This window comes from Symphalangus syndactylus, chromosome 12 (assembly GCF_028878055.3).
Source record: "Symphalangus syndactylus isolate Jambi chromosome 12, NHGRI_mSymSyn1-v2.1_pri, whole genome shotgun sequence".
In the NCBI taxonomy this organism is placed as follows: Eukaryota; Metazoa; Chordata; class Mammalia; order Primates; family Hylobatidae; genus Symphalangus; species Symphalangus syndactylus.
In genome coordinates, this window is record NC_072441.2 from 39,663,785 (window position 1) to 39,690,378 (window position 26,594).

At 35.0% G+C, this 26,594-nt stretch overlaps 1 protein-coding gene across 1 annotated transcript in view; it reads right to left on the minus strand.

Moving 5' to 3' along the window:
- Window positions 1-26,594, minus strand: part of COL24A1 (collagen type XXIV alpha 1 chain) — a 486,748-nt gene that overhangs the window by 85,812 nt on the left and 374,342 nt on the right. The window contains exons 40-46 of the mRNA XM_063624268.1: window positions 17,578-17,631; window positions 15,546-15,653; window positions 10,312-10,365; window positions 10,039-10,092; window positions 9,195-9,251; window positions 6,551-6,604; window positions 7-60 (exon numbers count right to left, since the gene is read on the minus strand). Of these exons, the coding sequence (XP_063480338.1) occupies window positions 7-60; window positions 6,551-6,604; window positions 9,195-9,251; window positions 10,039-10,092; window positions 10,312-10,365; window positions 15,546-15,653; window positions 17,578-17,631 (435 nt within the window). The remainder of the gene's footprint in view (window positions 1-6; window positions 61-6,550; window positions 6,605-9,194; window positions 9,252-10,038; window positions 10,093-10,311; window positions 10,366-15,545; window positions 15,654-17,577; window positions 17,632-26,594) is intronic.

Below are 26,594 nucleotides of genomic sequence, written 5' to 3' on the forward strand. Positions count from 1 at the left end.
ACATACTGGGGGTCCTTGTTGTCCAGTGGCACCTCTTAGTCCTGGTACACCCACGTGGCCCTAGAAATAGAAAAGATTACATTATTAGAGTAAGTAGAGACATGTGACTTAAGAGAATAGGATACTATCACTTAAAATGGTGGCCAAGTGTTGCAAAGCTCAACTTAAATGTCATAGAGATTATGATTCTTCTTGGAAATAGAAAAGAACATAATAGCTATTGGATATAATGGTGACTGAAAACAAGTTAGGGTTTTCTTTCCTTTTTTTTTTAATGTGAATTAATGTAGCAGGTTGAATGGTGGCCTCCCAAATGTTTGTCTATGTCCTAATCCCCAGAACCCATGAATGTGATCTTGTTTGGAAAAAGGGTCTTTGCAGATGTCACTAAGTTAAGGATCTCAAGATAAGATTATCCTGGATTATCCATGTGGGCCCTAAATCCACTAAAGAGCATAAGTGACACAGAGGTAGACTGACACAGACAACAGAGGAGAAGGCCAGGTGAAGACAGAGGCAGAGATTGGAGAGATGCAGTCATAGGAATGCTAACAGCCACCAGAAACTGGAGGAGGCAGGCGTGTGGCCCTAGAGCCTCTAGAGGGAGTGTGGCCCTGTTGATCCCTCGATTTTGGATTTCTGGTCTCTAGAACTGAGAAAATTACATATCTATTGTTGCAAGCCACCCATTTTGTGGTAATTTGTTATAGCAGCCTCAGGAAACTAATATAATCAATAACCAAAGGAACGGAGTTTGAGAATACATTTCTTTTTCAACCTCTTCCTCCTCTGAAAGTGTACTATGGTCTCTATTTTTACAAACTAAGTTCACAACTATTTGGACGGTAGATTTACTGGGCTGAAGACTCGGAGCAGTTACTGGGAGATATTACTATAATACCAAGAAACACCACATGACTCTGACATTCGGCAATCTGTCATCACCTTAGTTCTCCTAAGAAGGAATGCTGACCTACCACATTTCCCTTTTCAAGTGTGTAAATAGAAACTAGCAACAACCCAGAAGCATGTCAGATGAGAGTTATGCAGGAAGAATTCTGCGTGTAATCTCTTTTATCCCTTTTCCTACTCAATCAGATTTCTTTCTTCCTATTTTCTATACATTACAGAAAGAATGCCTTAGGAAAGAGTTATCAGTCCCATCTCCTGGGCTAGAAGATGAGACTGCATACATAGGCTAACAATATTTATTCTTACAGAAAAGTCAGTTGAAGGCTTCTTTGTTTGCATTCTGAGGCAAATGTTTATAGTTTAAGTTTCAACTTCCTGATACAGAAAATGATACCTGTTTAAGGAAGTGAACAGTGGCAAGAGAGAAAGGCTAGTCTGGAGAGCTTCTATATAGCCCATGGCCACACTAATGGAAAAACCATGATCACACATGACCCTTAGCAAAACATGAGCAGAGCCAGCAATTAACAGAATCTGGTCAATCAAGACGGAGTGTGGTACAAGTAAATATGACTACTTGAAGGTCACTTATCAAACAGGATGCAGGAAAGAAGTGGCTGGTGAAAAGCTGGAGGTGAAGTGAGAGTGAGAATATGAGCAAACTACAAAACACCAAACTGTCATGCCAAATTATGGCTTTTCCACCATCCCTGTATGTAATTCTACAGAAATATTTTCAGAGTGATCATAGAATAGCCAACTGCCTCTCCTGGCTTTGTGAAGTATGAATGTAAATCTCACCAAGACAAACCTACATTCTAAGAGTTTCGTTACAATTACTTTGGTCTATCACTCCAAAAATTGACTACGACCATTTTTCTGTAATGGTAAAAATTAAATGTGCCATAGAAAATGTTACTACAAAATTATGCAGGAGAGGTTATGGAAAGTGACGGGATTTGTCAGATAATATTAGTGGTGGGATGAGTTGAATGGCCAAAGGAACTTCTAGAAGATTTTATAAGGGAAGTGATAAGTTCAATCTTGAAGAATGAGTGTTCCGGGCAGTAAAGTGAGGACATTCTGGCAGAGGCAATAGCATGGGAAATAAAGGGATGCATCTGACAGAACATGTTAGATAGAAAATGGATCTGAGAGGGCTATGACTGGAGACAGGGAGTCTAGTTGGGAAGCTATTGAAATAATTTTGGCAAAAAATGATGAGAGCCTGAACTAAAGTACGACAAAGTAGCTAGATTCCAGAAACATTTAAGAATCAAAAGAAGTGGCTGACTGTGAGAGATGAGTAGGGGTATGGGGAAGAAAAAGAGATTCATAGAGATAGAGTGAGTGAGAGAGAGAGGGATTGAGAGAGAGACAGACAGACAGAGAGAGAAAGAGACGGGGGGAGAGAGAGAGAGAGAGACAGAGGATTCATCTACTGGCTTAGACATCTGAATGGCTGGTGATACTATTCACTGAATTGAGGACATAACAAGAGGAAGATCAGATCAAATTTGGAAAGGATGAGGTACTATGGTTTGGCACTTACTGAGTTTGAGGTGCCTGTGATGATGTCCAATAGCTATTTAGATATGTATGTCTGATGCTAAGGAGTGAAGGCCAAGTTGGGATTTAGTTATTTCATTGTGTGTAAAAATTCTATGACCATTGCCAACCCCACCCCCCGCCACCCACGGCAAAAAGAACTTTGAGATGCAACATAATTTATTCAAAGTATTTCTAGGACTTCATCTCTCCTAAGTTTAGCTTGAGTTAATCTTGGCTATTTATGTTTCCATTTATACCTTTAAAAAGTGGCCGTTGCCAGGATAATACATTTATTCCCTCCATGTCCTCTGGCTCTCAAGTGATGTATAGTTTTAGTTTGCAGGACGACAGCTATAATTGTTTTTCCTTTTATGAAATAACATGAAATAGCTCTACATATTTTATAGCTAAAATTCACTATGTCTATTTTTATACTGATTAAGTGTTCTTATTCTCCATGTTTTTTATATATATATATATATATGATGTCCATGGGGGCAGAGATTGTGTCTGGGATGTCCAATGTAATATCCACAGCCCCTAGCTCTTCTCCTGGCCCATGGCAGACACTCAAATACAAGCTTAATGACCAGAGACACATTTTTTTTTTTTTTTTTTAGATGGAGTCTTGCTCTGTTGCCAGGCTGGAGTGCAGTGGCATGATCTTGGCTCACTGCAACCTCTGCCTCTGCTTCCCGGGTTCAAGTGATTCTCCTGTCTCAGCCTCCTGAGTAGCTGGGATTACAGGCATGTGCCATCATACCCAGACAATTTTTTGTATTTTAGTAGAGATGGGGTTTCACCATGTTGGGCAGGATGGTCTCGATCTCCTGACCTCGTGATCTGCCCACCTTGGCCTCCCAAAGTGCTGGGATTACAGGTGTGAGCCACTGCACCCAGCCCAGAGACACAGTTTTTAGAAATATTATCATACATAACACATAAAGTGTGTCAGTACAACTAAGTATTCGCTAATAATAATGAGCAGGACCCTTGACTTTGGTCAAAGATGTTTGTGACTATAAACATGTTTTTTAAAAGCCAGGTGATTATTCAGTCATAAAGACAATAAAATGTTGATATATTTTATAACATGGATGAACTTTTAAAACGTTGTGCTAAATGAAAGAAGCCAGACACAAAAGGCTATATGTTGTACAATTCTATTTATATGAAATATCCAGAATACACAAATCCAGAGACAAAAAGAAAAAGGTTTCCAGGGGCTTGGGGGAATAGGGAGTGACTGCCTAATGGGTATGGGGCTTCCTTTTGGAAGTGTTGAAAATGTTTGGAACTAGACAATGGTGATGGTTGCATATGATGGTGTTCAAGACACACTACCCCAAAATATGGCATCTCGGAATATTGAATATTTTAAGCTGAAGCAATCTGAGGAATGGCACGTGCAGAAAGGACTTTCTTACCTTCCTTTGATGCAGGTCATAAGACACATGTGAGAGGTGCCCTCCCTATACCTGGAGGAAAGGAGCATCCTTATCTCCAAAAACGAAGGGACACAGAGAATAATCTGAATGAACAGTCCTTGCTAAGTTTTCCCCAGTTTACTAATCTTAACCCATACCTTTGGCCTATCACATTCTTCTAAGACTTCCTCATCAAACCTAGCATAAAAGCATTCAGGTTTAACTGTTTCTTTGGAGCTTTATTTCTTTATGAAGGCTCCCATGTTACGTACAACTTATATGAAATTAATCTGTATGCTTTTCTCTTGTTAATCTGCCTTTTGTTACAGGGTCCCCAGCCATGAATTCAGAAGAGTAGAGGAAAAGATATTTTTCCTCCCCTGCCCACAACAATGTGAATGTACTAAATGTCACTGAATTGTAAAGTTTAAAATGGTTAAAATGGTAAATTTTATGTTACATGTATTTTATCCTAATAAAGAAGCTTGGTGATAATGCTAACCATCAGTTTAGCAGAGTGAAATCATAGCATATACAATATCCATATGGAAAAACAAACATTTAAAAATATCACCTGAAGCTATAATAAGATAACCTAATTCTAAATAAAGCATGGTTCCTCTGTATAAGTCAAACTTGTGCTAGGAGAAAACTTGGCGAGGGAGAAAGGTGGATATTTCATGATTCTGAGCTAAGCAATAAAAGTAGCATGGTTGTCTGGCACAAGATGGCTAACTGTTTAGCATAGAATCATCAATAAATAAAATGATCCCTAAAGCCTAAGGACTCAGGAAGAAATAAGACAGAAAGGAAGACATGAATCAAACTAGTTTATACAACATCTACCGTTGAAAACTTAATCAGGGGTATACAAGGAAGGCGAAGGAGAAGTAGATTAGACAGTGAACCTAGGGAAAAGTGAATGACTGATTGTCCAGAAAACACCGGCAGGGCTTTTCTTTGGCTAGCCAAGTGAGGAGATTCTTGTCTCCTTCCAAGCGAATAGTTAACTGCTCATTTGCTGGTAAATATACTGATTTAGCTAATGAATGTTCCATAGTTGGTAGAGGCCAAAATGAGATACTGCAAGAACCTGGTTTTCCTGAGACTGTGTGAAGAAGTCATGCACAGAAAAAGCTGAGGAACTTTAAGAGGCTTCTCAAATTATGCTGGAAGCAGTTGGGTTGGCTTCTCAATTCAGAGAAAAGTAAATTTCAAATAAATCCACTCAATTCCTTGGGTTAGGAAACACTTGTAGATATAAATGTTATGTAAATTGGAAACAGAACACATATAACCTGCTAAAAGTGTTTCTTTGAAAACAGAAAAAAAATGGTAATCACAACAATTTCACAAACATTTAGAACTATTCTCAACATCTGCTTCAAAGAGAGTTTTAGGGAATGAAAGTTAATTTTTCAGATTCCTCTGGCTTGAGAAAAATCAACTTATTAATGATACTTATCTATCTATCATCTTGTCCATTTAGTTCAGGTAATATAATTCTGCATTTCAGACATGACCACAGAAATTTCATCTTGACAGAGATGTATCAGATTGATTAACCCATCAACTAATTATTAAAAGCTTATTATCTATATACAGGGATTAGAACTAGACATTGCACAAGAAAGAAAGAAGACATATGCCAAGTGGGGGAGCTAAGACACCCACACATTAAAAATAATTAGCAAAATTAGCAAAAAAAGAATAGCAACAGAAGATGGTAAAATGTTTGTGTTGAATGACTTAAATAAATAATATTATTACAAGACTACAGGAGAGAGCAAGATTACCATTAGTGGGTCAGGGGAAAAGGGAATTTGAGTGAAATTATAAAGGATTTATGTAAGCAAAGATTACATAATATTATAGGCAAATAGAGAATGCTGTGAGCAAAGGAATAAGACAGGAACTATAGGGAGACAGTTAGGAGACAACCTCTAACTCTGTAAAGCAACTGACAATGTAAATAGAGAGGGAAGAGATATAAGGCAGGAATACAGAACATCCTCAAAACAAATGTGATTCTAAAAAACGACACTGAATACATTCTACACACAGTCTAATTTTACCTAAGTTGGTCATATAATATCCCTCTCAGGAATGGAAGAGGGTAAGAATTGACTGAAGCCTTGAGAATATAAAGGTATTTAGCCACCTACTTGACACCTCTTTATTGAATTCCTACTATATACCAGGAACTTTGTGTTCTAGAAATTGGGGGTATATTGATGAAAACGAGAGACAAGATTTTATTCTCATGGATCCTACATTTTGGTGGGGGAAGACAAACAATAAACAAAGAAATAAATATATTTAAAAGGTGACAAGATAATATAGCATAAAATGTCATGAAGGAAATCGAGTATTATGGTCCAGAGTGATTGTTCTAGATCTATTTTAGATAGGGCAGTTGGAGAAGGCCTCTCAGGAGGTAACATTTCAGTTGAGATCTGAATGATGAGAAAAAGTAGAAGTAAGAAAAGACAAAGATAATTCTAGGAAGGAGGAACAGAAAGTAGAAAGACGTTTCTTCTAGGATTAAAAACATAAGACATTACTAATTATCTCAATAATGCTTATTTTTACTCAAAATGGAACAGAAACACAGAGAATCCTATTTAAATTCAGAAGTAAGGGGTATAACTTGCAATTACCTTATATCCCTCTGCTCCAGGCTCTCCTCTCTCTCCTTGTTCCCCCACTGGACCCTACAGAGACCACACACAAAACAATCAGTTTTACAGCTGTATCAAAGTATATGCGAATGCAGGTGTTAAGATTAGTGTTGTTTGTTCTTTTATCAAAAATATAAAACCAAATATATGATTTGTTTAGTTCCATTAATTTCAAAATATTGAATTTCAATGATACCAAGAACAACATCAAAATACACCAACTAGTGAATTATATAAAGAGAATCTCATAATGATTCTACTAGGAAAAACATTGAAAAATACAGCCCAATTAAAAATATGAATATTTTCACCAAGTGTGGTGGCTCACACCTGTAGTCCCAGCACTTTGGGAGGCTGAGGCAGGAGGATCCCTTGAGCCCAGGAGTTCGAGACCAGCCTGGACAATAAAGTGAGACCCTGTCTCTACAAATAATTTAAAAATTAGCTAGGCATGGTGGTATGTGACCATAGTCCCAGCTACTTGGGAGCTGAAGCAGGGAGATCACTTGAGCCCAGGAGGTCGAGGCTGCAGTGAGTCATGTTTGCACCACTGCTCTCCAGCCTGGGCAACAGAGTGAGACCCTGTCTCAAACAACAACAACAACAGCAACAGCAACAACAAAACAACAAAATGTTTCAATTAGTACAGTATGTTATAAATGATGCCTAAATAACTTACATTTTTACTAAGTGTTAAAATGATTGAAAAAGATTTAAGCAGGACAGTTCAGTACATAATTCCATTAATTACAAAAGATTATATTTAAGTGATCTTTTAAAAGCGATTTAAATAGTAAATCCTACTTTACCATTCTTCATGAGAAAGTCTACTGTTGGCTGGGTGTGGTAGCTCATGCCTGTAATCCCAGCACTTTGGGAGGCTGAGATAGGAGGATCGCTTGAGCTCAAGGGTTTGAGACCAGCCTAGGCAACAGAGTGAGACCCTGTCTCTAAAAAAAATTAAAAAATAATAAATAAAAATTAGCTGGCCCTGGTGGCACGAGCCTGCAGTCCCAGCTACTTGGGAGGTGAGAGGATCACTTAGCCCAGGTGTTTGAGGCTGCAGTGAGCCAGCACTCCAGCCTGGGCAACAGAGGGAGACACATTCTCAGAATAAAAGTCTATTGTGAAATGTTTAATTCTCAAGACATAAATTAACCTAAAAAAATTACACTTATTAATTTTAATCCCTGAGCCAAAAATTATCTAATAAACTCAGACTTACTTTTCCTGAACATTTCTAATAGAAAATCTTTAATGTAATAAGTCATCAAATTATCTACTATAAAATGAAATAGAAATATCTGGGTACCTACCCACTGGGACCTACCATCTGAACAAAAACTTAAATTGAAATTAATTGGAAAAGCATAGGGTTTATTATAGAGCATTAATTGACAAATTTTAATTTACTCTTATGTGGACAAAAGTAAGAGACATAATGTTGACACTATAATCTCTGACTCTGCTTTAATTATTTAGAATCTTTGTGGTTTAAGTTTCATGCCTGTCCCGTGTCTACTGGATAAAACTACTATTGTTATACTAGTCTTTTAATATATTTATTACATTTTAGGTGACATTCTTTGATCCTAGCATACCTAAATCTGGGAAAAACAACCACTACTATACTCCTTTTGCCAAGTTTTTTCCATTTGCTTTAAGATTTTTACATTATTTCTATATATTTCCCTCACTTAGTGGTTTAGAGAGACTAGAATATTATTTGATAAAGAAACTTACATATTACTTTAGATACCTATATACTTATTGCCTCTATATGAGATGGCTTGATTTAATTAGAAAAATTAGAATCTTTCTTGTCTATTTCTAAAACAAAGTATAACTTTCAACCATCTCCAAAGAGCCAGGTCAAAATGTCAGGAGTGACTATTTCTGATCCTTGTGTCTTAAGATTGTTTTACTCTATATAATACTATGTGAGAAATGGAAACTACAGCCAATTATATGATATTTACTTCTATGAACTAAAAATTTTCATTTAATCCATTTAATTTACATATGGTCTTTAGACATTGCTTTAGTCAAACAGGAACACAGAGACAGTTATTCAGATAAAGACATAATAGCTACTTTTTAGAAACCATGGGTATAGTTAACCCTTAAAATGTTTAATAAGAAGGCTATACATCAGTAATCTTTAAAGGTTATTGGTTCTAATAACTCGTTAGAGGGGTTTTGAAATCACTTGGCAACTGTGTGTAAACTGCTATAAGAAGTATATAGATAAGATTTTTTTTAATATTTAGAAATAAATCTGAATGTGATAGTTACAGAAATATGTATCCTAAAATGTCTACAGTGTATAAGTTTTCTGACAATCTTTGTAAAAGTTGTTATCATGCCTTCAATGCAGAAAGTTAGATTTGGGAAGTCACTATATTAACCCTATATATTATGCTAAAATATGACCTGCATATTTTTCATATTAAAGACTTTAATATCATTTAAATTTTGTGACCATAAATATCACCTTCCTATTAAACCATGTTATAAAACTAACAAAAGAAAACTCCTTGAAAAGATTTAACTGGTGTTGTGAATCTACTATATAATTGTATTTTATCTTGAATAATCAGAATTATTTCAGAAAAAGACCTACTGGTTCACCTCGAGGCCCAGGTGGTCCTAGGACTGTGCTATCTTCTCCTGGGTAGCCCTAAAATGAAATAATGATTTATAAACAAAACTCAATAAATAAAATAAACATCAAAAATACACAACCTATTATTTTTAAGTACATTAGAAAATGCAGTTTGATGTTATCTTTTTTAAGTGGAAAGCTTAGATGTAAGAAACTAAGCCTATGATGTTTTATACAGAGTTATAATTTGTACAGGGTTCTTCCTGGAAGTATCAATCTCCTTTAAATATATAAGAAGCAGCTCAGGAATTTTCTTAAAGTGTCAGGTTTCAATGATATCATAAATTAAGAATACTGCTATAGTTATTCCTAAATCATCAAAGAATTTTAATCTTTAATATAAATGAGCCAGGTGCGGTGGTACACACCTGTTGTGCCTGCTACTTAGGATCCTGGGGTGAGAGGATTGCTTGCTTGGTTTGAGTCCAACCTGGGCAACAGTCAAGATCACTTGATCCTGACTCTCCTGCCCCAAAGACTCTAATATAAATGTACTATAATTAATCATTTAATCTAGAGCCTTACAATTTCTTTAAATAATTAATTTTACTCTTACAAAGCTCTACAAATATTTTCACATATATGATTTCAGCTCAGTCTTGAAACAACCCATGGAAGATACTTTAATAATTTATTTAAATTTTAGCTTCTTGATATTATTTTTTTCTTCCAGAATTAGTAAAATTTTCAACTTTAAAAGTGCTTCTTTTATTCCTTGAAAATTTTTCCATGCAGTCTTCCAGGAATAATTCATGAACTCAATGTTTAACTTTAAGATTAAAAAGCCAATATATACACAAACCTTTTCTCCTTTAGGTCCTGGCAATCCAGAGGGTCCTGGTTGACCCTGATGGCCCTACAAAAGGACAAGTAGACATTTATACATGCTCTACCTAGATATTAGATATTGCATTATTCTGAAAGGAAAAACAGGATTCACTGTCTAGGAGGATGAGGCCTAAATATGTTAGAAAGTTTTATCAGAGAGATTTCATCTTAATTTGCATACTTGGGATATCATCTTTAATAAAAATGTTTTCATGTGAATATATTTTTTTCAATTATAAATACTTACCCTGTACCCTGGAATTCCTGGTTCTCCATCAGGTCCCATCAATCCTAAATGTCCCTAAAAATCAAAGTAAATATTAGTGAGAAAGAGAAAGTAAAGAATTGTTTAAATCATTAGACTTGTACTCCTATTGTTTAAATTGTTACCTTTAGATTTTTCATGGTTGAAATTTACCTAGTTTGAAACAGGAAAGCAAAAAATAACCCCCCAACTTTTGTCTATTTTTTTTTTTCTGAAACACAAAAGTTCCGCAACAAATGTCTTTTTGGTTTACTTCTGATATAAACATCCTTAATCATATTAAAAAAATACTTTCAGTTGTCAGAATCCTGCTGGTCCCTAACAAATTATTGGAAATGTGATTTACGTCTGTCAAAGTTTGTGCCAGATGTGGGTCACCGAATATTAGAGAGTGCAACCTGGGAGTTTTTGACTTTGTCACTACGGGATCCAGAACTCCATACTCATTGTTAGTTTCAGATGCTTTGATGAATATGGTTTTAGTCCTGGTCAAAGTTATTAAAAGGGAAATGGTTGACAACTTACATATAATAGTTACCCTATGATTACTCTTATTATCAATATTTTATAGATGGTGAAACCATGTAAGTCAAAGACTGATCGGCAAATGCCCTTAGCCTACTGAATAGATTGCTCAGACAATTGAAAAAGTAAAAAAAAAAAAAAAAAAAAAAACCTGAAAAAGTCCTATATTTCATATTAGCAAAAAGAGTCCATATTGACTCTCCTATTTGAGTCTCAAAACAAATAGAAGATGAGAAAATTAAGGCACAGAATAGGTATGTGACTTGCCAAATATCATACTAGAACTAAGTCTCTTGATTCTGCATATACAGTATTTCCCATTTAATCATACTGCTTCACTATATTTGATGATTTCTTTAAAGTCCCAGCTCTAAAAATGTTCACATTGCAACTATTAACCATTGATCAGTAAATTTAGACTCATTCAGATAAGAACAAGTTTCAGTCTAAAAAAGGAATTGCACAAAATTAATTTTAAAATATCAATAAGAATTCAGCCATTACTTAGGTGAATAATCTAGAATAGAATGTAACTACTCAGTATTCATTAGCTCAAGATGGCTGAATGACATATGCTTGTTTCAATAGTTCCATCCAACAAAAAAGAGAGAGAGAAAAGAAAGGTATTTATTTGTAATAACAACACTGGAAAATAAGTAAACATCATCAGTGGACCAAAATTTTGTAATTTGAGACAGAAAATTAGGGCTGAAAATGTGCAAAGAAAAAAATTGTTGCAGATGTGCAAGTAGTCTCAAGGAAATTTCAAATGCTGAAATCAAGACATTGAAGGGGCAGGATAGATTCAGGTGACTAACTGGGGAAAGGAGTCAGGTATTCCTATTCTACTTGTGCTGGGTAACTGATGATAGCATTTGCCTAGAAGATAAGTGAATGAGTGTGGAAACTGTTGCCCAAAAAGCAGGCAATGCTAAAGGCTGCTGCTGACTCCAAGTGACTCTAGAGCCAACATAACAAGAAATAAAATATGCAATTCATAAAAGAAAAAAATGAACCTTAATGTACCTAAAATATATATGCAAAATATTTCACCTCCCAAAAATAAGTGGAGAGAAAATATGATGAGCAGATCTCAAAATCTGTTTTCAGAAACCAATGACTCAAATAGCAAGAACAAAAACAGTAAGAAAGCTATAAGGATTTAAGTAGCTTAGCTAACAACATGATTTAACAGAAATACTTAGGACTGTTTCTTAGCCCCAAAAAAGGAAAAGAAAGAAAAGAAGAGAGAAAAAGGAATCTTTTGACAAAACTTGTGTATAGTAGGCCTCAAAGAAAATTTTAGTAAATTTCCTCAAAGCAGAAATCATATAGGTCACATCCTCTGGCTATAATGAAATGTAATTAAAAATGAGCAATAAAAATTAAAAATCTACTTAAAAAGAAAGATCCTTTAAGATAACTCTTGTTCAGGAGAAAATAAAATCTGAAGTTGCAAGCTATTTATAAGTAAATGATGGTAAAAACACCAACATAAAAATAAGGGAATATAGCCAAAGTGGCACTCAAAAGGGAACAGGTAGCTTCATAATGCATTGATTAAATAAATTAAATAAATGGGCCAGACATTTAATTCACAAAGAGATTAATATTAAAGCAGTGAATCAGAAAACCATTTTAAAAAGTTGAGTGAAAAACAAAGTAGACACTTTGAACTGACTAATAAAAGAGCAAAATATTTGGCAAATCTGATCACGGCAAAGAGTAGACATGATAAAACAACATTAGAAACAAGAAGGACATAACCACAGGAAAAAATTAATTATAAGAAAATAGCAATTTCAAGTTTCACTTACTAAATATGAAAATCTAGTTGAAATTGATAATTTTTGAGAAAAAATTTCAAAAATTTATTCTAGAAGATAGAAAATTTGAAAACAAAGCCAAAGATCTACTGCTAATAAAGTAACATTCAGCTCAGATTGTTTTAATAGCAAGTTTTATAAAACCTTTGGAGAACAGACACAGTATCTGTGTTCCATACTGTTACAGAGCACAGAAAAATATGAAAAATTTACCAACCCATTTTATATGACTTGCTTAACACTTATGCCTAAATCCAATTAATGATAGTATACATTAAAAAAAGATGGAATGAAGAACGATGGAATGAAGAAATAGGCCTACTTTGCTTACAAACACAAATGCAAAACTTTTAAGGTAAACTAAATTCAATAAGCTAAAATAAAACTCTTAAAATGTTAAAAAATCAAATCCGTTTGCATTAAAATAATAATATAATTATATGTAAGCAAGATTTATCCTAGGAACTCATGGTTGATTCAACTTTTGGAAATCTACGAATGAATTTTCTTATATTTACAAACAAAGGAGAGAAAGCATGTGATTATCTAAACAAATGTTGTAAAAGGATTTGATAAAATTCAACATCTACTCTTGGTCAAAACTCTCATTTAAGAATGAAAAGAAATTTCTTTAAACAAATAAATGGTATATCTAAAAAACAACTGTAAACAACACTTGACATTATAAGCATTAGAAGCATTTTCACTAAAGACAGGCCCACAAGACAAGGTTTTCTTCATCATGACTTCTATTCACTGCTATAGTAGAAGTTCTAATCAATGTAGTAATTCAGAGAAGCAAATAAGGGGAGGCAATATTATTTACCTAAAGAAACCCTATGAGAATCATCTACATTTGTTAAAGTGGATATAAGATCAAAATATAATAGCACCAACAGCACCACTAAGTTGATGTAACAGAAAAAAGATTATATTAACACTGAGAATAAAACTCAAAAGCAAAGCAAAACAAAAAACAGAAATACTAAGAATAAACTTAAGAAAGATTAAAGAACAGAGATAAGGGAAATATTTTATTGATGAATATATAAGCAGATATGAGTAAATAAAAAGACATATGGTGTTTATAGAAAGATTCAGCATTGAAGGAAATTGAAAGTTCACATGAAAGAGGAAATTATAGCAAGAGCCAAACTTTTTTGTAAAATGAATTATGAAGTATTTGCCCTAACAGAAGGTATCACAATAGTATAGCAAGTAAAATAGTGTGGTATTGATCCAGAAATAGACTACTAGATTCAGAGAATAAAGTAGAATAAAAACAGACTAATGAATATTTGAGAATTCAGTTTATGGTAAGGGAAGCATTTCAGAAAAGCAGAAAACAGACTGACCACTCGATAAATAGAATTGGAACAACTGTCTGTAAGTTTGGAAAAAATAAACTTAGTCTTCTACACCTCATATTAAAAAATACCCACAAAAAAACCAAAAACCTCCATACATCTTAAAGAGTTAAGGTAAAAATAAAGTTATAAAAGTATTAGAAGAATATGGAAGAAGATTCTTATATACTTTAGGTACGGAAGGCATTTCTAATAAAATAAAACACAGAAACTGAAAGGGAAAAGACTGACAAGTTTGACTATATGAAAATTAAAATGATCTATACAGCAAAAGATATACAAAATTAAAGATAAATTGCAGAAAGAAAAGCATTTGTAATATATTTTGTAACATATTTAACAAAAATATATTAATATTTTAAGCATATAAGGAGTGATTGCAAATCAATAAGAAAAAGGGGACAATCTAATGTGCAGTATATATGAACAGGCAACTTCCATAAGAAAAAAGTGCAATTGGGAAAGTGTAAATAGAAAGAAAAATACACATTCTTACTTATCAGATTGGCGAACATCAAAAGAAGTAATACGAAATGTTGATGGTGGGAGTGTAAATTTGATGAAATCTCTTGGGAAGGTAGGTTGGGAAGGTGTCAAATTTAAAAATTAGTAACATTATAAAATGTTTTTGTATACAGGTCAAAGACAGAGAAATGCTAGTAATTTAAATAAAAGAAAGTAAGAAAGGCCTAGATCACAGTAAGGAATGGAATACCGAAAATGAGCCTGAGGCAAACTTTCCTCAGACAACAAATGGATTACACAATGATCTCTAAAAAGCCTTAGTGAAAAGTCTAGCACTTGTGACATTTAAATGGAGACTACACTAAATGGAAATATGCATGCATTTTGTAAAAAAGCTTATGAAACAGAAGGCTCAATTAGATTATCTTTTAAATATTTTGCATCTCTTCCATGCTGTGACTTTCAGAACAGGTCTAAATACAATTTTGCTAATAGATGAGTTCATAAGTATCATGCTATACTTGTTCCTAACATCATGCAAAGTTCCTGAGAAAGATTAAAGATAAAATTAGATGTTAGATTTATCACAATTGGTTAGAAAAATAATATCCAGATAAAGCAGGTTTGTTTCCAACCAGAGAAAGAAAATCCATTTCAAGTAAACCTAATTTTCAAAGCAATTTGTCAACGATGACAGCATAGTTTTATACAGATACTAAATCCCAGTTTTAAGTGCTGGCCATATAAAATTTCCTAGTTTGGTTAGGAGTTATAATCTTATTTTTTAAAACCTCATTTCATATTTTATTTCCATTTTCATTTTTTTCTCTTTCCTTTTTCATGTCCAGAAACCACTAAGCCGTTTAAGTACTGTGGAATGCTTACAGTTCTCCACATCCCATGGAGGTAGATTATTTTCAATGGAACTATTGCTTTCTCTGTAAAGCCAATCAAGGGATGAAACTTTAAGGGCATGGATACATTTCTTTCCCATCTACAGTGACTCAGTCCTGGAAGCAAGTCAAATACTGACCACAGCACCTCTAGTTCCTCTGGCACCCTTAGGACCACTTTTCCCAATTTTTCCAGGAGGACCTCTGCTTCCAACTTCTCCTGTGGGTCCTATTTGTCCTTTATCACCCTGTGGATGACATTATTAAGAGAGAAAAGCAGGAAAAAATTTATACTTAGATTAATTAACTATATCATATTCCTGAATAGCTCCTGAGGATTATCTGGTTAACAGTATCACAGATCACCACTAACAATAATAACATACCATCACTATATAAGTTATTTTAAAAATAAAAGTAATTTTGGAAAAAGATAAAAAAAATTTTTGACCAAACAAGCAGGGGGTATCTGGTGCTCATGTTGAATCCAAATAACCGTTTTTTATTTTTGAAGTTTGCTATATATGTATGTAGGTATGCATGTATGTATTGTTACTATAAGAAATCATAAGCTCTTCGGAAAGTCTGTTTCTATAGAGAATTTCAATGCAACAAGGTCTGTTCAATACAAAAAGAGCTCCAGTGTGCAGTTCTGAACATTCAGGATCATCACTCATTAGCTTGGAGTATGTCTTGAAAAATCTGTAACATTTTTACATCACTTTACATCTTTCAGAAAACTAATTATCTTCTGCTTTCTATTAGACACACTGACCTTTCTTTTTTGTTGTTTTTTTTGAGACCGAGTCTCATTATATCACCTAGGCTGGAATGCAGTGGCACGATCTCAGTTCACTGCAACCTCTGCCTCCCGGATTCAAGCGATTCTCCTGCCTCAGCCTCCCAAGTAGCTGGGATTACATGCACCCATCACCAAGCCCAGTTAATTTTTGTATTTTTAGTAGAGACAGGGTTTCACCATGTTGGCCAGGCTGGTTTCGATCTCCTGACTTCAAGCGATCTGCCCACCTCGGCCTCCCAAAGTGCTGGGATTACAGGTGTGAGCCACTGCGCCCGGCCAACAAACTGACCTTTCTTTAGCACCAAAATATAGCTGCTCTTAAACAACACTGTTATTCTTCATTTTCCTAAGTGAGAACCAACCTGCTCTGTTATTGATAAACAAGAAGACACAAAGAAAAACTACTGTGAACACAATTGGACAGGAAATTTTTGGGATTCAGAACAGTTAAGAGGCTTTATTTTATTTTTCCAGGGGTGCAGGTTTTTATTATACAAAGACTTGCACTGTCTCACTATGAATGTTGATTTTAGACATAACACTATATATGAGGAAAGAAACTTCAATATTGGAATTATTTTTAATGGACAAGAATGGCAATTAAATGTTACCTCATTCATTTCTCTTCATTATTTATTACCCCTATCTATTGTCTAAAAATTCTGAGAAAGACTGATTAGGTATATATCAGCAGGAATGCTAGAATTGGATTCTGGAAATCAAAATATGGTATGATTTGAAGTTAATTATAATAAATAATTCTAAACTGTAATAGTCCAATGGGAAAACCATTTCTATGTTTCATCAATATTTGAATAGATTATTGATTCCATATTTATATAAATATACATTTTCTTTATAATGTACTAAAATTCTATAAATACAACCAATTTTTTAGTAAAATATAAAGTAAGCAAATAAAAATATTCTTGATTTGTAGTTCTTCATATATGGAAAAAATAAAATCAACTTAGAAAAACACATTGACAACAAATAATTATAGTTACATTCTCTTCCCTCAAATACTTTATTAAAGTTGTCATTGAAAAGCACAAATGGTATAATATTTTCCTTTTATCTTTCTTCTTGCCCATGGTCTACTAAAAGAATTTTTGGCAAACAAGAGAAAGAAGGAAAAGCCAAGATTTTTTACAAACTACAAAATGGAAAATTTGCCTTCAAATAATCACGATAATAAGTACTCCTAACTGAAATTAAGTATTAATTTATATAAATGTATCTTTTAAAGCAACATTTATAAATCTTTACTACTTTACTATCTAGTCCAAATTAAAAACATTACAGCAGTCTATGGAGCTCTGGGCACATCAGAAGAAAGAAAACCTGCATAAGAAGACGTAAAAAATTACCTTTCTTCCCGGACGACCTCTTTGCCCTGGAATTCCCGCAATTCCTTCCGGTCCCTAAAATATTCAATATAAAAAAGGAAATAAACGGTTAAAGAAAAGATGAGATGGAGTATTTGAATACTTCTATCAGATAATCACTGGATTGCATTGGACGAGAAGTAAAAATGAGGGTTAGTTTTGACATTATTAGGTTTGTATCATTTAAAAAGCGGTCACAATGACTTAGAGGTGCAGCTGTTATTAGCTACAAAGTTCGCACGCACAAACTGGCCAGGAGAGTCTTAATTACACTGTTCATTATTCTAGGTGGAACATTACTTAGATTCAGTATACCCGTTTTAATTAGAGAGAATGTAATTAAAGTTAACCCATGCCTTCTATGTCACAGGCTGTAAAACACGTTTAACAAAAATAAAAAAGTATAAACCCAAAGGCATCCATCTCAGCATTTCTATCAGCTACTGGGAGCTCAGCATCTTGTGGAAAGTACAGGACTTCTGCCTATCCAATGAAGTCTCCACACACATATGAAAGAAAGTACAGAGTATAAAATACATCTAGTACATGGTCAAGGAAAATTTCAAGGTATCTAGTACGTGGTCAAGGAAAATCTCAACACCTCACTGGAGTAGAAAGAGTTAAAGAGATATTCGTTGATCTGTGAAAAAAAAGAAGGAAATATAGAGAGAAAAAGGAGGTAATCATATAAAACTTAAAAATAATATTTTCATTTCAACTTGCCCTTTGTGTAGCTAAAAGTAGATTAAAAGTTTTCAATATACACTTTTTCTTCTAAAGTAAAAGTGGGGCACCATATGAATTTTCAGGTAAACAATGGTTAGGCTTAAGTGAGTTCCACAGTAAGCCAGGTTGCAAGTTCTAAAATGGCTAATAATTAATCACAACATTCCCTGCATTCGCTGGAAATGAAAATGGAAATCTCAAATTTGTGTCCCAAAAGCTTGGCAAATTGCAAAAATGATGTAGACAAGAAATAACTTGTGGTTTACCACTGTGCTATGTAGGCTCTAGATAAATATTTGTTGAACGAATAAACAGATACCTAAGGAAATGACTCATACCTTATGCTCCTGAGCAAACGCTCTTCTAGCCTCAGAAAATCACTGAATTTAGAGGCCAAAGCTGCTGTGCTCTATTGCTGTAGTTATAGCTGCATCCAGAGGTAGAAATGGTAGTTGCACTGGCCTGAGGACTTCTTTGAAGTTAATGAGGCCTTTCAAAAAGAGGCGGATTAATCTTCATAGAGATTAAAGGTGTGAGCTTTTAAAAGTCAGACTGCTCCCATTTCATATTCTGGCTCTGGCACCTAACACCTATACGGCCATAGGTAGATTATTTAATTTCTAAAGGCCTCAGATTCCTGTTAAATAAAAGAGGTATAAAAGAACCTCTTCAAAGACTAAGAGCAAATAAGAGAATGCATGTAAACTTTAGAAAGGACTAGACTTATGATGAAGAGCTCAAAATATGCTAGTCGTTATTAACTTCTGCTGTTTATTAAAAGTGTATTACACAATATTTAAGTACATGTAAAGATGTTAAAAGGTACAATGAAAGCCCATTTACCTACCATCTACTTTAAGAAATAGAACCAATATATGTGTATGTCTATGTGTGTGTGTGTATATATATATATCTACATATATATATACATATAATTGAAGCCCCACATTAAACATATACTTTTCCAAACTCATCACCCTTTTTCCCTACTCAGGCGCAATCATTGTCTTGAATTTTACTGTTCCTACACATTTCTTAATAATTTTACTCCATTTGTATCCCCAAGCAATATGTATTTTGTATCTTTAAAAATTTTTAAAAAGCGGTATCATACTTTATGTGTCCTCCTGAAACTTCTTTTTAACACATTTTTGTTTTGAAATTACTGTGTCTTTAATTCGTTTACTTAAAAAAATGCTGCAGGATTCCATGTTATTATCAAACCACAACTTAAGTATTTTTCCCGTTGGTTAATGTTCTGGTGGCTTTCTTTTGCTATTACAGACAATGCTAGAATAAACACCCTGTACTTATCTCTATGTGCTCATGTCAAGAGTTTTTATAGGATATATACTCTGGAATTGAATTGCTGGGGTGTAGGATATATGCATCTTCAAGCATATCAGATATTGCCAAATTGTTCTCCAAAGTGATTTTGCCAGTTTACATCCTCAATGGCAATGTTTAAGAGTTCCACTTACTCCATATTTCCTATAATGCTTGATCGTATGAGACTTAAAATGGGTGCAGAATGATGTCATCATTTCAATTTATGTTATTGGTTATTATGCAAAAAAAAGAATAGCTACTCATAAAGTTATCGGACATCTATATCTCTATGTGAATTTCTGGTTCCTATCTTGTGCCCATTATTCTACTGGGCTGTCCTTATTGAGTTACATGTGTATGTTTTTATACATACTTATATTTTGCTCATTCCATATATCATAAATCTCTTCTAGCCTGTATCTTATTTTCTCAGCTTATTTATTATGACTTTGGAATAACATAAGTTTGCAATTGTAATGCAGTCAAAGTCATCAATATTTTCTTTCTATTTCTTTTAGTGCTTTGTCTTAAGAAATCTTTACTGCTTCCCCTTTCCTTATAAGGTCAGAAAACATTATCTTAAATGTTCTCCCAAGAGTTTTAAGATTTTGATTTTAACAGTTAAGGCTTTAATCAAATTGGAATTTAATTTTGTGGGGTGTGTGTTTGTGTGTGTGCACGCACGTGCGCATTTGTGTGAGGGAGAGTATTATTTTTTTCCATTTGGATAACCAATTGTACTAGTACCATTTATTAAATAGTTCATTTCCTTATAGATCTGTAGTGCATAATCAATTTATCAAAAATCAAGTTTCCAAATATACTTATATCCGATTCTACGTTATCTTCAATTTCCATTGGTTTGTTTATTTGTGAATGAGTATGACACTAACTTAATTACTCTAGCTTCAATAATAAGTTATATCAGATAGGTCAAATTCTCTCTTCCACCTCCTCCAAATGGATCACATTTATTGATTTACATATGTTGAACCAATCTTGCATCCCAGGAATAAAGCCTACTTGATCATGATGGAGTAGCTTTTTGATCTGCTGCTAAATTCAGTTTGCTAGTATTTTGTTATCGATTCTTGCATCTATGTTCAACAGGGATATTGACCTGAAGTCTTCTTTTTTTGTTGTTGTATATCAGAATGATGCTGGCCTCATAAAATGAATAAGGGAGGAATCCCTCCTACTCAATTTTTTGGAATGGTTTCAGTAGGATTGGTACCAGCTTTCTTTATATCTCTGGTAGAATACGGCTGTCAATCTGGTCCTGGGCTTTTTCTCGTTCGTAGGTTTTTAAGTTACTGATTCAATTTCAGAACTCATTATTGGTCTGTTCAGGGTTTCAGTTTCTTCCTGGTTCAATCTTGGGAGTTGTATGTTTACAGGAATTTATGAATTTCTTCTAGGTTTTCTGGTTTGTGTGCAGAGAGGTGTTCATAATAGTCTCTGAGGGTTTTTTGTATTTCCGTGGTATTGATGGTAATATCCCCTTTGTCATTTCTGAATGTGTTTATTTGTATTATCTCCCTGTTTTTCTTTATTAGTCTAGCTAGTGGTCTATAAATCTTATTTATTCTTTCAATAAACGAAGTTTTGGTTTTGTTGATCTTTTGTATGTTTTATTCTCATCTCCATTTTGTTCAGTTCAGCTCTGATTTTGGTTATTTCAGCTTTTGGGTTTGTTTTGCTCCTGTTTTTCTAGTTCTCTAGGTGTGATGTTACGCTGTTAATTAGATATTTTTCTAACTTTTTAATGTAGGTATTTAGTGCTGTAAACTTTCCTCTTAACACTGCTTTAGCTATATCCCAGAGATTCTTGTATGTTGTATCATTGTTTTCATTAGTTTCAAATAATTTCTTGATTTCTGCTTTAATTTCATTGTTTACCCAAAAGTCTTTCAGGAGCAGACTGATTAACTTCCATTTAATGGTATGGTTTTGAGAGATTTGTATTCTAATGAGTCCTAAATTATATCACCTGTTCTCACTCCATTACTGACCTTCTGATTAACCTACCTAATGATAGCTCTTTGCATTTCTATTTGGTATCTTAAACTTTATGCGTCCAAAACCAAAGTCTCTAAATCCCTCCTCCTAACCCTAAACTTCTTTCCTCCTACTCTTCCCCAGCTCCACTGTAATGAGGCAAAATTAGAAAATTAGTAAAATGGTTTTCTTTCTTGCCTCTTTGAATATGAGGACTTTGCCAGTTCAGACTCAGGTGTCTGTATGCCCAAAGGCTGAATGCTTTAAAATAATATTTTTCTATTTTCCTTGTTTCCAACTTTTAACATTTCATGAGTTGAGTCTGGAGCACCTAGCACACAAAGCTGTCCTGTGATAGAGAAGGCACTTTCCACGTATTACTATAAGGCTTTTACTAGATGACAGAAGGATGAGGATATGACATAGGGGAAGTAAAGAGAAGCATAGAGGTTTTGTTTGTCTGTTTGTTTTGGCTCCAGGAGAACGTGGGAAGGCAAAGGAGGAGAGAGAGACATATTTTCCCTTTTCTGAGTTTTGTTAGAGAGAGATCTTTGTTCCCAACTACTCATTTGGAATTTGGAGAGGTATCTTCCGTAGATATCACCTGGTGGGTAGCCTTGTCAATATGGTTACTCAACAAAGTCAAAATGAGGAAGACCATATGGTTAAATTTTCCTGAGCTACTCTTCGATTCCTATATGATGTAGATGGCAACTCAGAAACAGCTGGGAAGTTTGTGGTGCGGTGATCACTACTTTAGGAATATATAGCTCTATAATAAGGGCTGAAGGGCTGGTTTCTATTGAATAAGGACCACAGCAGACCTCAGAGACATCTATAGAAATTAGTGGGACCTGATGTGAGACCAGTTCAGCAAGGGAACCCTCTTCTCCTAAAAAAAAAAAAAAAAAAAAAAAAAGACAAAGAAAAAAATGAAAATTACTAGATGCAAACATCATCACCAGAAACCATCAGGGTAGGCAGTGAGGGAAGATTACCCTGTCCCAATTAGCACAAATAACACCTGCATCAATATCCAAGGCATCCTCATCCTTGCAATCACAAGACACACAGACTCAATGTTGGAAAGCAGTAAAAGAGAGAGGTCAAGGACTGATACACTTGAGAGACTAAGCATCTTGACAGTCTGAGCACCTGACGAAACTACTACTTTATATGATTAGATTAAGTTTAAGCATTCAACTGAATCAGATTTTAAATTTTCTCTTTGCCTGCTGCCATCCCATCCCACCCCACTGCATTCCACTAATCAGTAAGTAGGAGCTTGTGAGGAAAACCAGATGAGCCAGAAATAAAGAAGTTACATATTTGCACATCTGTAAGTACAAATTTGTTGCTCTGTTACACATTTAATGGCATGATTATCCACTCAGTTGCTCAGGCTAAAATCTAGGGTTTATTATTTGTTACTTTATCTCATCTTCTCAACATCTAAACCAGGAGCAAATTCAGTCAGCTATGCCTCTAAAGTATATCTTGAATCTGATCATTATTCACTATCACTGTGTTTTCTCATTCCAAGCCACCATCATTTTTCATCTAGACTACTGCCAAAGCTTTATAAGTGGTTTGGTCCACTTTTAACCCCATAGCTCACTTCTTCACAATAGCCCAAATAATCACTAACAATTTTAATCATACCCTTCTCCGTGTTCAAGATCTTCCAAATGACTGTCCATTGCAATGAGAATAATCACCAAACCTCTTATCATGGTCTATAATACCCTATGATCTGGCTCCTATCATTTCTCTGACATCATGTTTTCCAGTTATTTACTATAATCTAGATACAGAGCTCTTTTTCAGTTTTTTCTTTTCTCTTTTTCAAACCCCTTCTATCTTAGGGCCTTTGCATTAGATATTCCCTCTATTTAGAAATCTCTTTTCCTCAGATAATCACATAGGTGGCTTTCTCTATGCTTAGATGCCTGGCTCAATGCAGCCTCAGGTAGTACTTCTGTGACCACTCTAAATAGGTAACCCCTTTACCTAGTCACTTCACATCCCAATAATATATTTTCTCCTTATTTTCTCCCTCCTCCCTCCCTTCCCTCCTCCCTCCCTTCCTTCCTTCCTTCCTTCCTTCCTTCCTTCCTTCCTTCCTTCCTTCCTTCCTTCCTTCCTTCTTCCCTCCCTCCCTCCTTCCCTTCCTTTCTTTCCTTCTTTCCCTTTCCTTTCCTTTCCCTTCCTTTCTTTCCTTCTTCCCTTCCTTCCCCTCCCCTCCCCTCCCCTCCCCTCCCTTCTCCCCTCCTTCCCTTCCCTTTCCTTTCTCTTCTTTTGAGACAGTCTTGCTCTGTCACCTAGGCTGGAGTGCAGTGGCATGATCATGGCTCACTGCAGCCCCAACCTTCCAGCAATCTCAAGCAGATCCTCCCAACCCAAGTAGCTGGGACCACAGGTGTAAGCCACCACATCCAGCAAATTTTACGAAATTTTTGGTAGAAATGGGGGTTTCTTTATGTTGCCCAGGCTGGTCTTGAACTCCATGGCTCAAGTGGTCTTCCCGTCTCAGCCTCCCAAATGCTGGGATTATAGGCATGAATCACTGCACTCAATCTTTATTTCCTTCACAGCACTTATCACTACCAGAATTATCACTCATGTTGAAATTGTCTTCCCACATTAGAATATAAATTCCTATAAATTTCATGACAGCATGAACCTTGTCAGTTTTGTTCACTGCTGTAACATTAACATTCATAATTGTGCCTGGCTTAATAAATATTTAATGAATGAATAAACGAATGATAGAATGTATGCCCAAAGTTGAAAATAATTAGCCCTAATCAGACAGTAAGGTAGTCTATTAGGTATTCACTTGTAAGAAAATAACATTTTAAAGAACATGCATTGCCAGGTGCAGTGGCTCACGCTTGTAATCCCAGCACTTTGGGAGGCCGAGGCGGGTGGATCACAAGGTCAGGAGATCGAGACCACGGTGAAACCCTGTCTCTACTAAAAATACAAAAAAATTAGCCGGGCGTGGTGGCGGGCGCCTGTAGTCCCAGCTACTTGGAGAGGCTGAGGCAGGAGAATGGCGTGAACCCGGGAGGCGGAGCTTGCAGTGAGCCGACATCGCGCCACCGCACTCCAGCCTGGATGACAGAGCGAGACTCCGTCTCAAAAAAAAAAGAAAAAAAAAAAAAGAACGTGCATTAAATGTTGAAAGTAAAACCAAGGTTTGTGAGTAAAAGGCAAAGTATAGTGAGAGATTTTCATAATATTTTTTAGCTTCTAGGGAACAGAACATATGAATCTATTAGGAATTTTTTGCACAGTAAACTTCTACACATATTTAAAGAACCCATTATATGTCAGAAAAGGGGTTGCGTTATTCTATATTGTATTTTCTTGTTATTATAATCAGAAAGGTACCCCCTGGTTATTGTTCAGTATTTTTCTCTTCAAGGATATGTTGTTGTTATATTTTTTTAGGAGGAAAGTGTAAATTTCCACTGCTAGTAGGCTGGTTTATTTTAGTGCTTTTCCTGAAATGTGTAAGTAATATTTTGCTCCAAAATGCTGGCTTTTAAAAGTTAACATTGCCCACTGCAACCCATTTGTGTATCTAGAGGTTTGCAGGGCACATAGGAAAAATAGCAATTTTTTTTACAATGTGCATGTTAAAATGGATTTATTCAATAATTACAGAAAGAAGAATGCTTTTTTTTGGTGTGTGCCTATAGTCCCAGCTATTTGGGAGGCTGAGGCAGGAGAATTCCTTGGGTCCAGGAGTTTAAGTCCAGCCTGGGCAACATAGCAAGACTGCATCTCTTTAAAAATGCTATTTTATACAATTTATATACATCATTTATCTATGTCATGTTGATTGAGAATAGTCAACTTGGTGTTGCTTACTAATAAAATAGAGGAACCAGTTGGGATTCCCTATTTTAGACTTTGTGAAAGTAGCTATTTTGTCTCAGAAGTATCACATCATATCTATTTTTTAAAACAGATTTATTGAGGAATAATTAACATTTACATATGTGATAGTCAGATGATACTATATATCATACATGATATCCATGTATCATGTATATGAATTATGTGCCCATTTAATGTGTACAGTTAGATGATTTTTAGTATATTCACATAGTTGTGTAACCATCACCAAAATCAATTTTAGAACATTTTCGTCACTCCCCCCCAAAATCTCATTATCATAAGAAGTCACTCCCCATTTCTTTCCAACCCCTCTAGCCCTAGGCAACCACTAATCCACTTTCTGTATGTATAGATTTGCCTATTTAGGACATTTCATATAAAAGTACAATATGTGGGCCAGGCGCAGTGGCTCACGCCTGTAATCCCAGCAGTTTGGGAGGCAGAGGCGGGCGGATCACGACGTCAGGAGATTGAGACCAACCTGGCTAACAGGGTGAAATCCCATCTCTACTAAAAATACAAAAAATTAGCCGGGCATGGTGGTGGGCGCCTGTAGTTCCAGCTACTTGGGAGGCTGAGGCAGGAGAATGGCGTGAACCTGGCAGGTGGAGCTTGCAGTGAGCCAAGATTGTGCCACTGCACTCCAGCCTGGGCGACAGAGCAAGACTCTGTCTCAAAAACAAAAACAAACAAACAAAAAACAATTCAATATGTGGTTTCTAGTGAATTGCTTCTTTCATTTAGCATAATGTTTTCGAGGTTAATCCATGTTGTACCATGTACTAGTACACCATTCCTTTTTATTGTCAAACAATATTTCACATGTTATTTATTAATTCATGAGGTGATGCCCATTTGGGTTGTTTCTACTTTTTGGCTCTTATGAATCATGTGCTGTGAAAATTCATGTACAAGTTTTTGTTTAAACGCAATTCTCTTGGACATATATACCTAGAAGTGGAATTGCTGGGTCATATGGTAAGTCCATGTTTAATATTTTGTGGAACTGCCAAACTGGTTTACAAAGAAACTGCAGA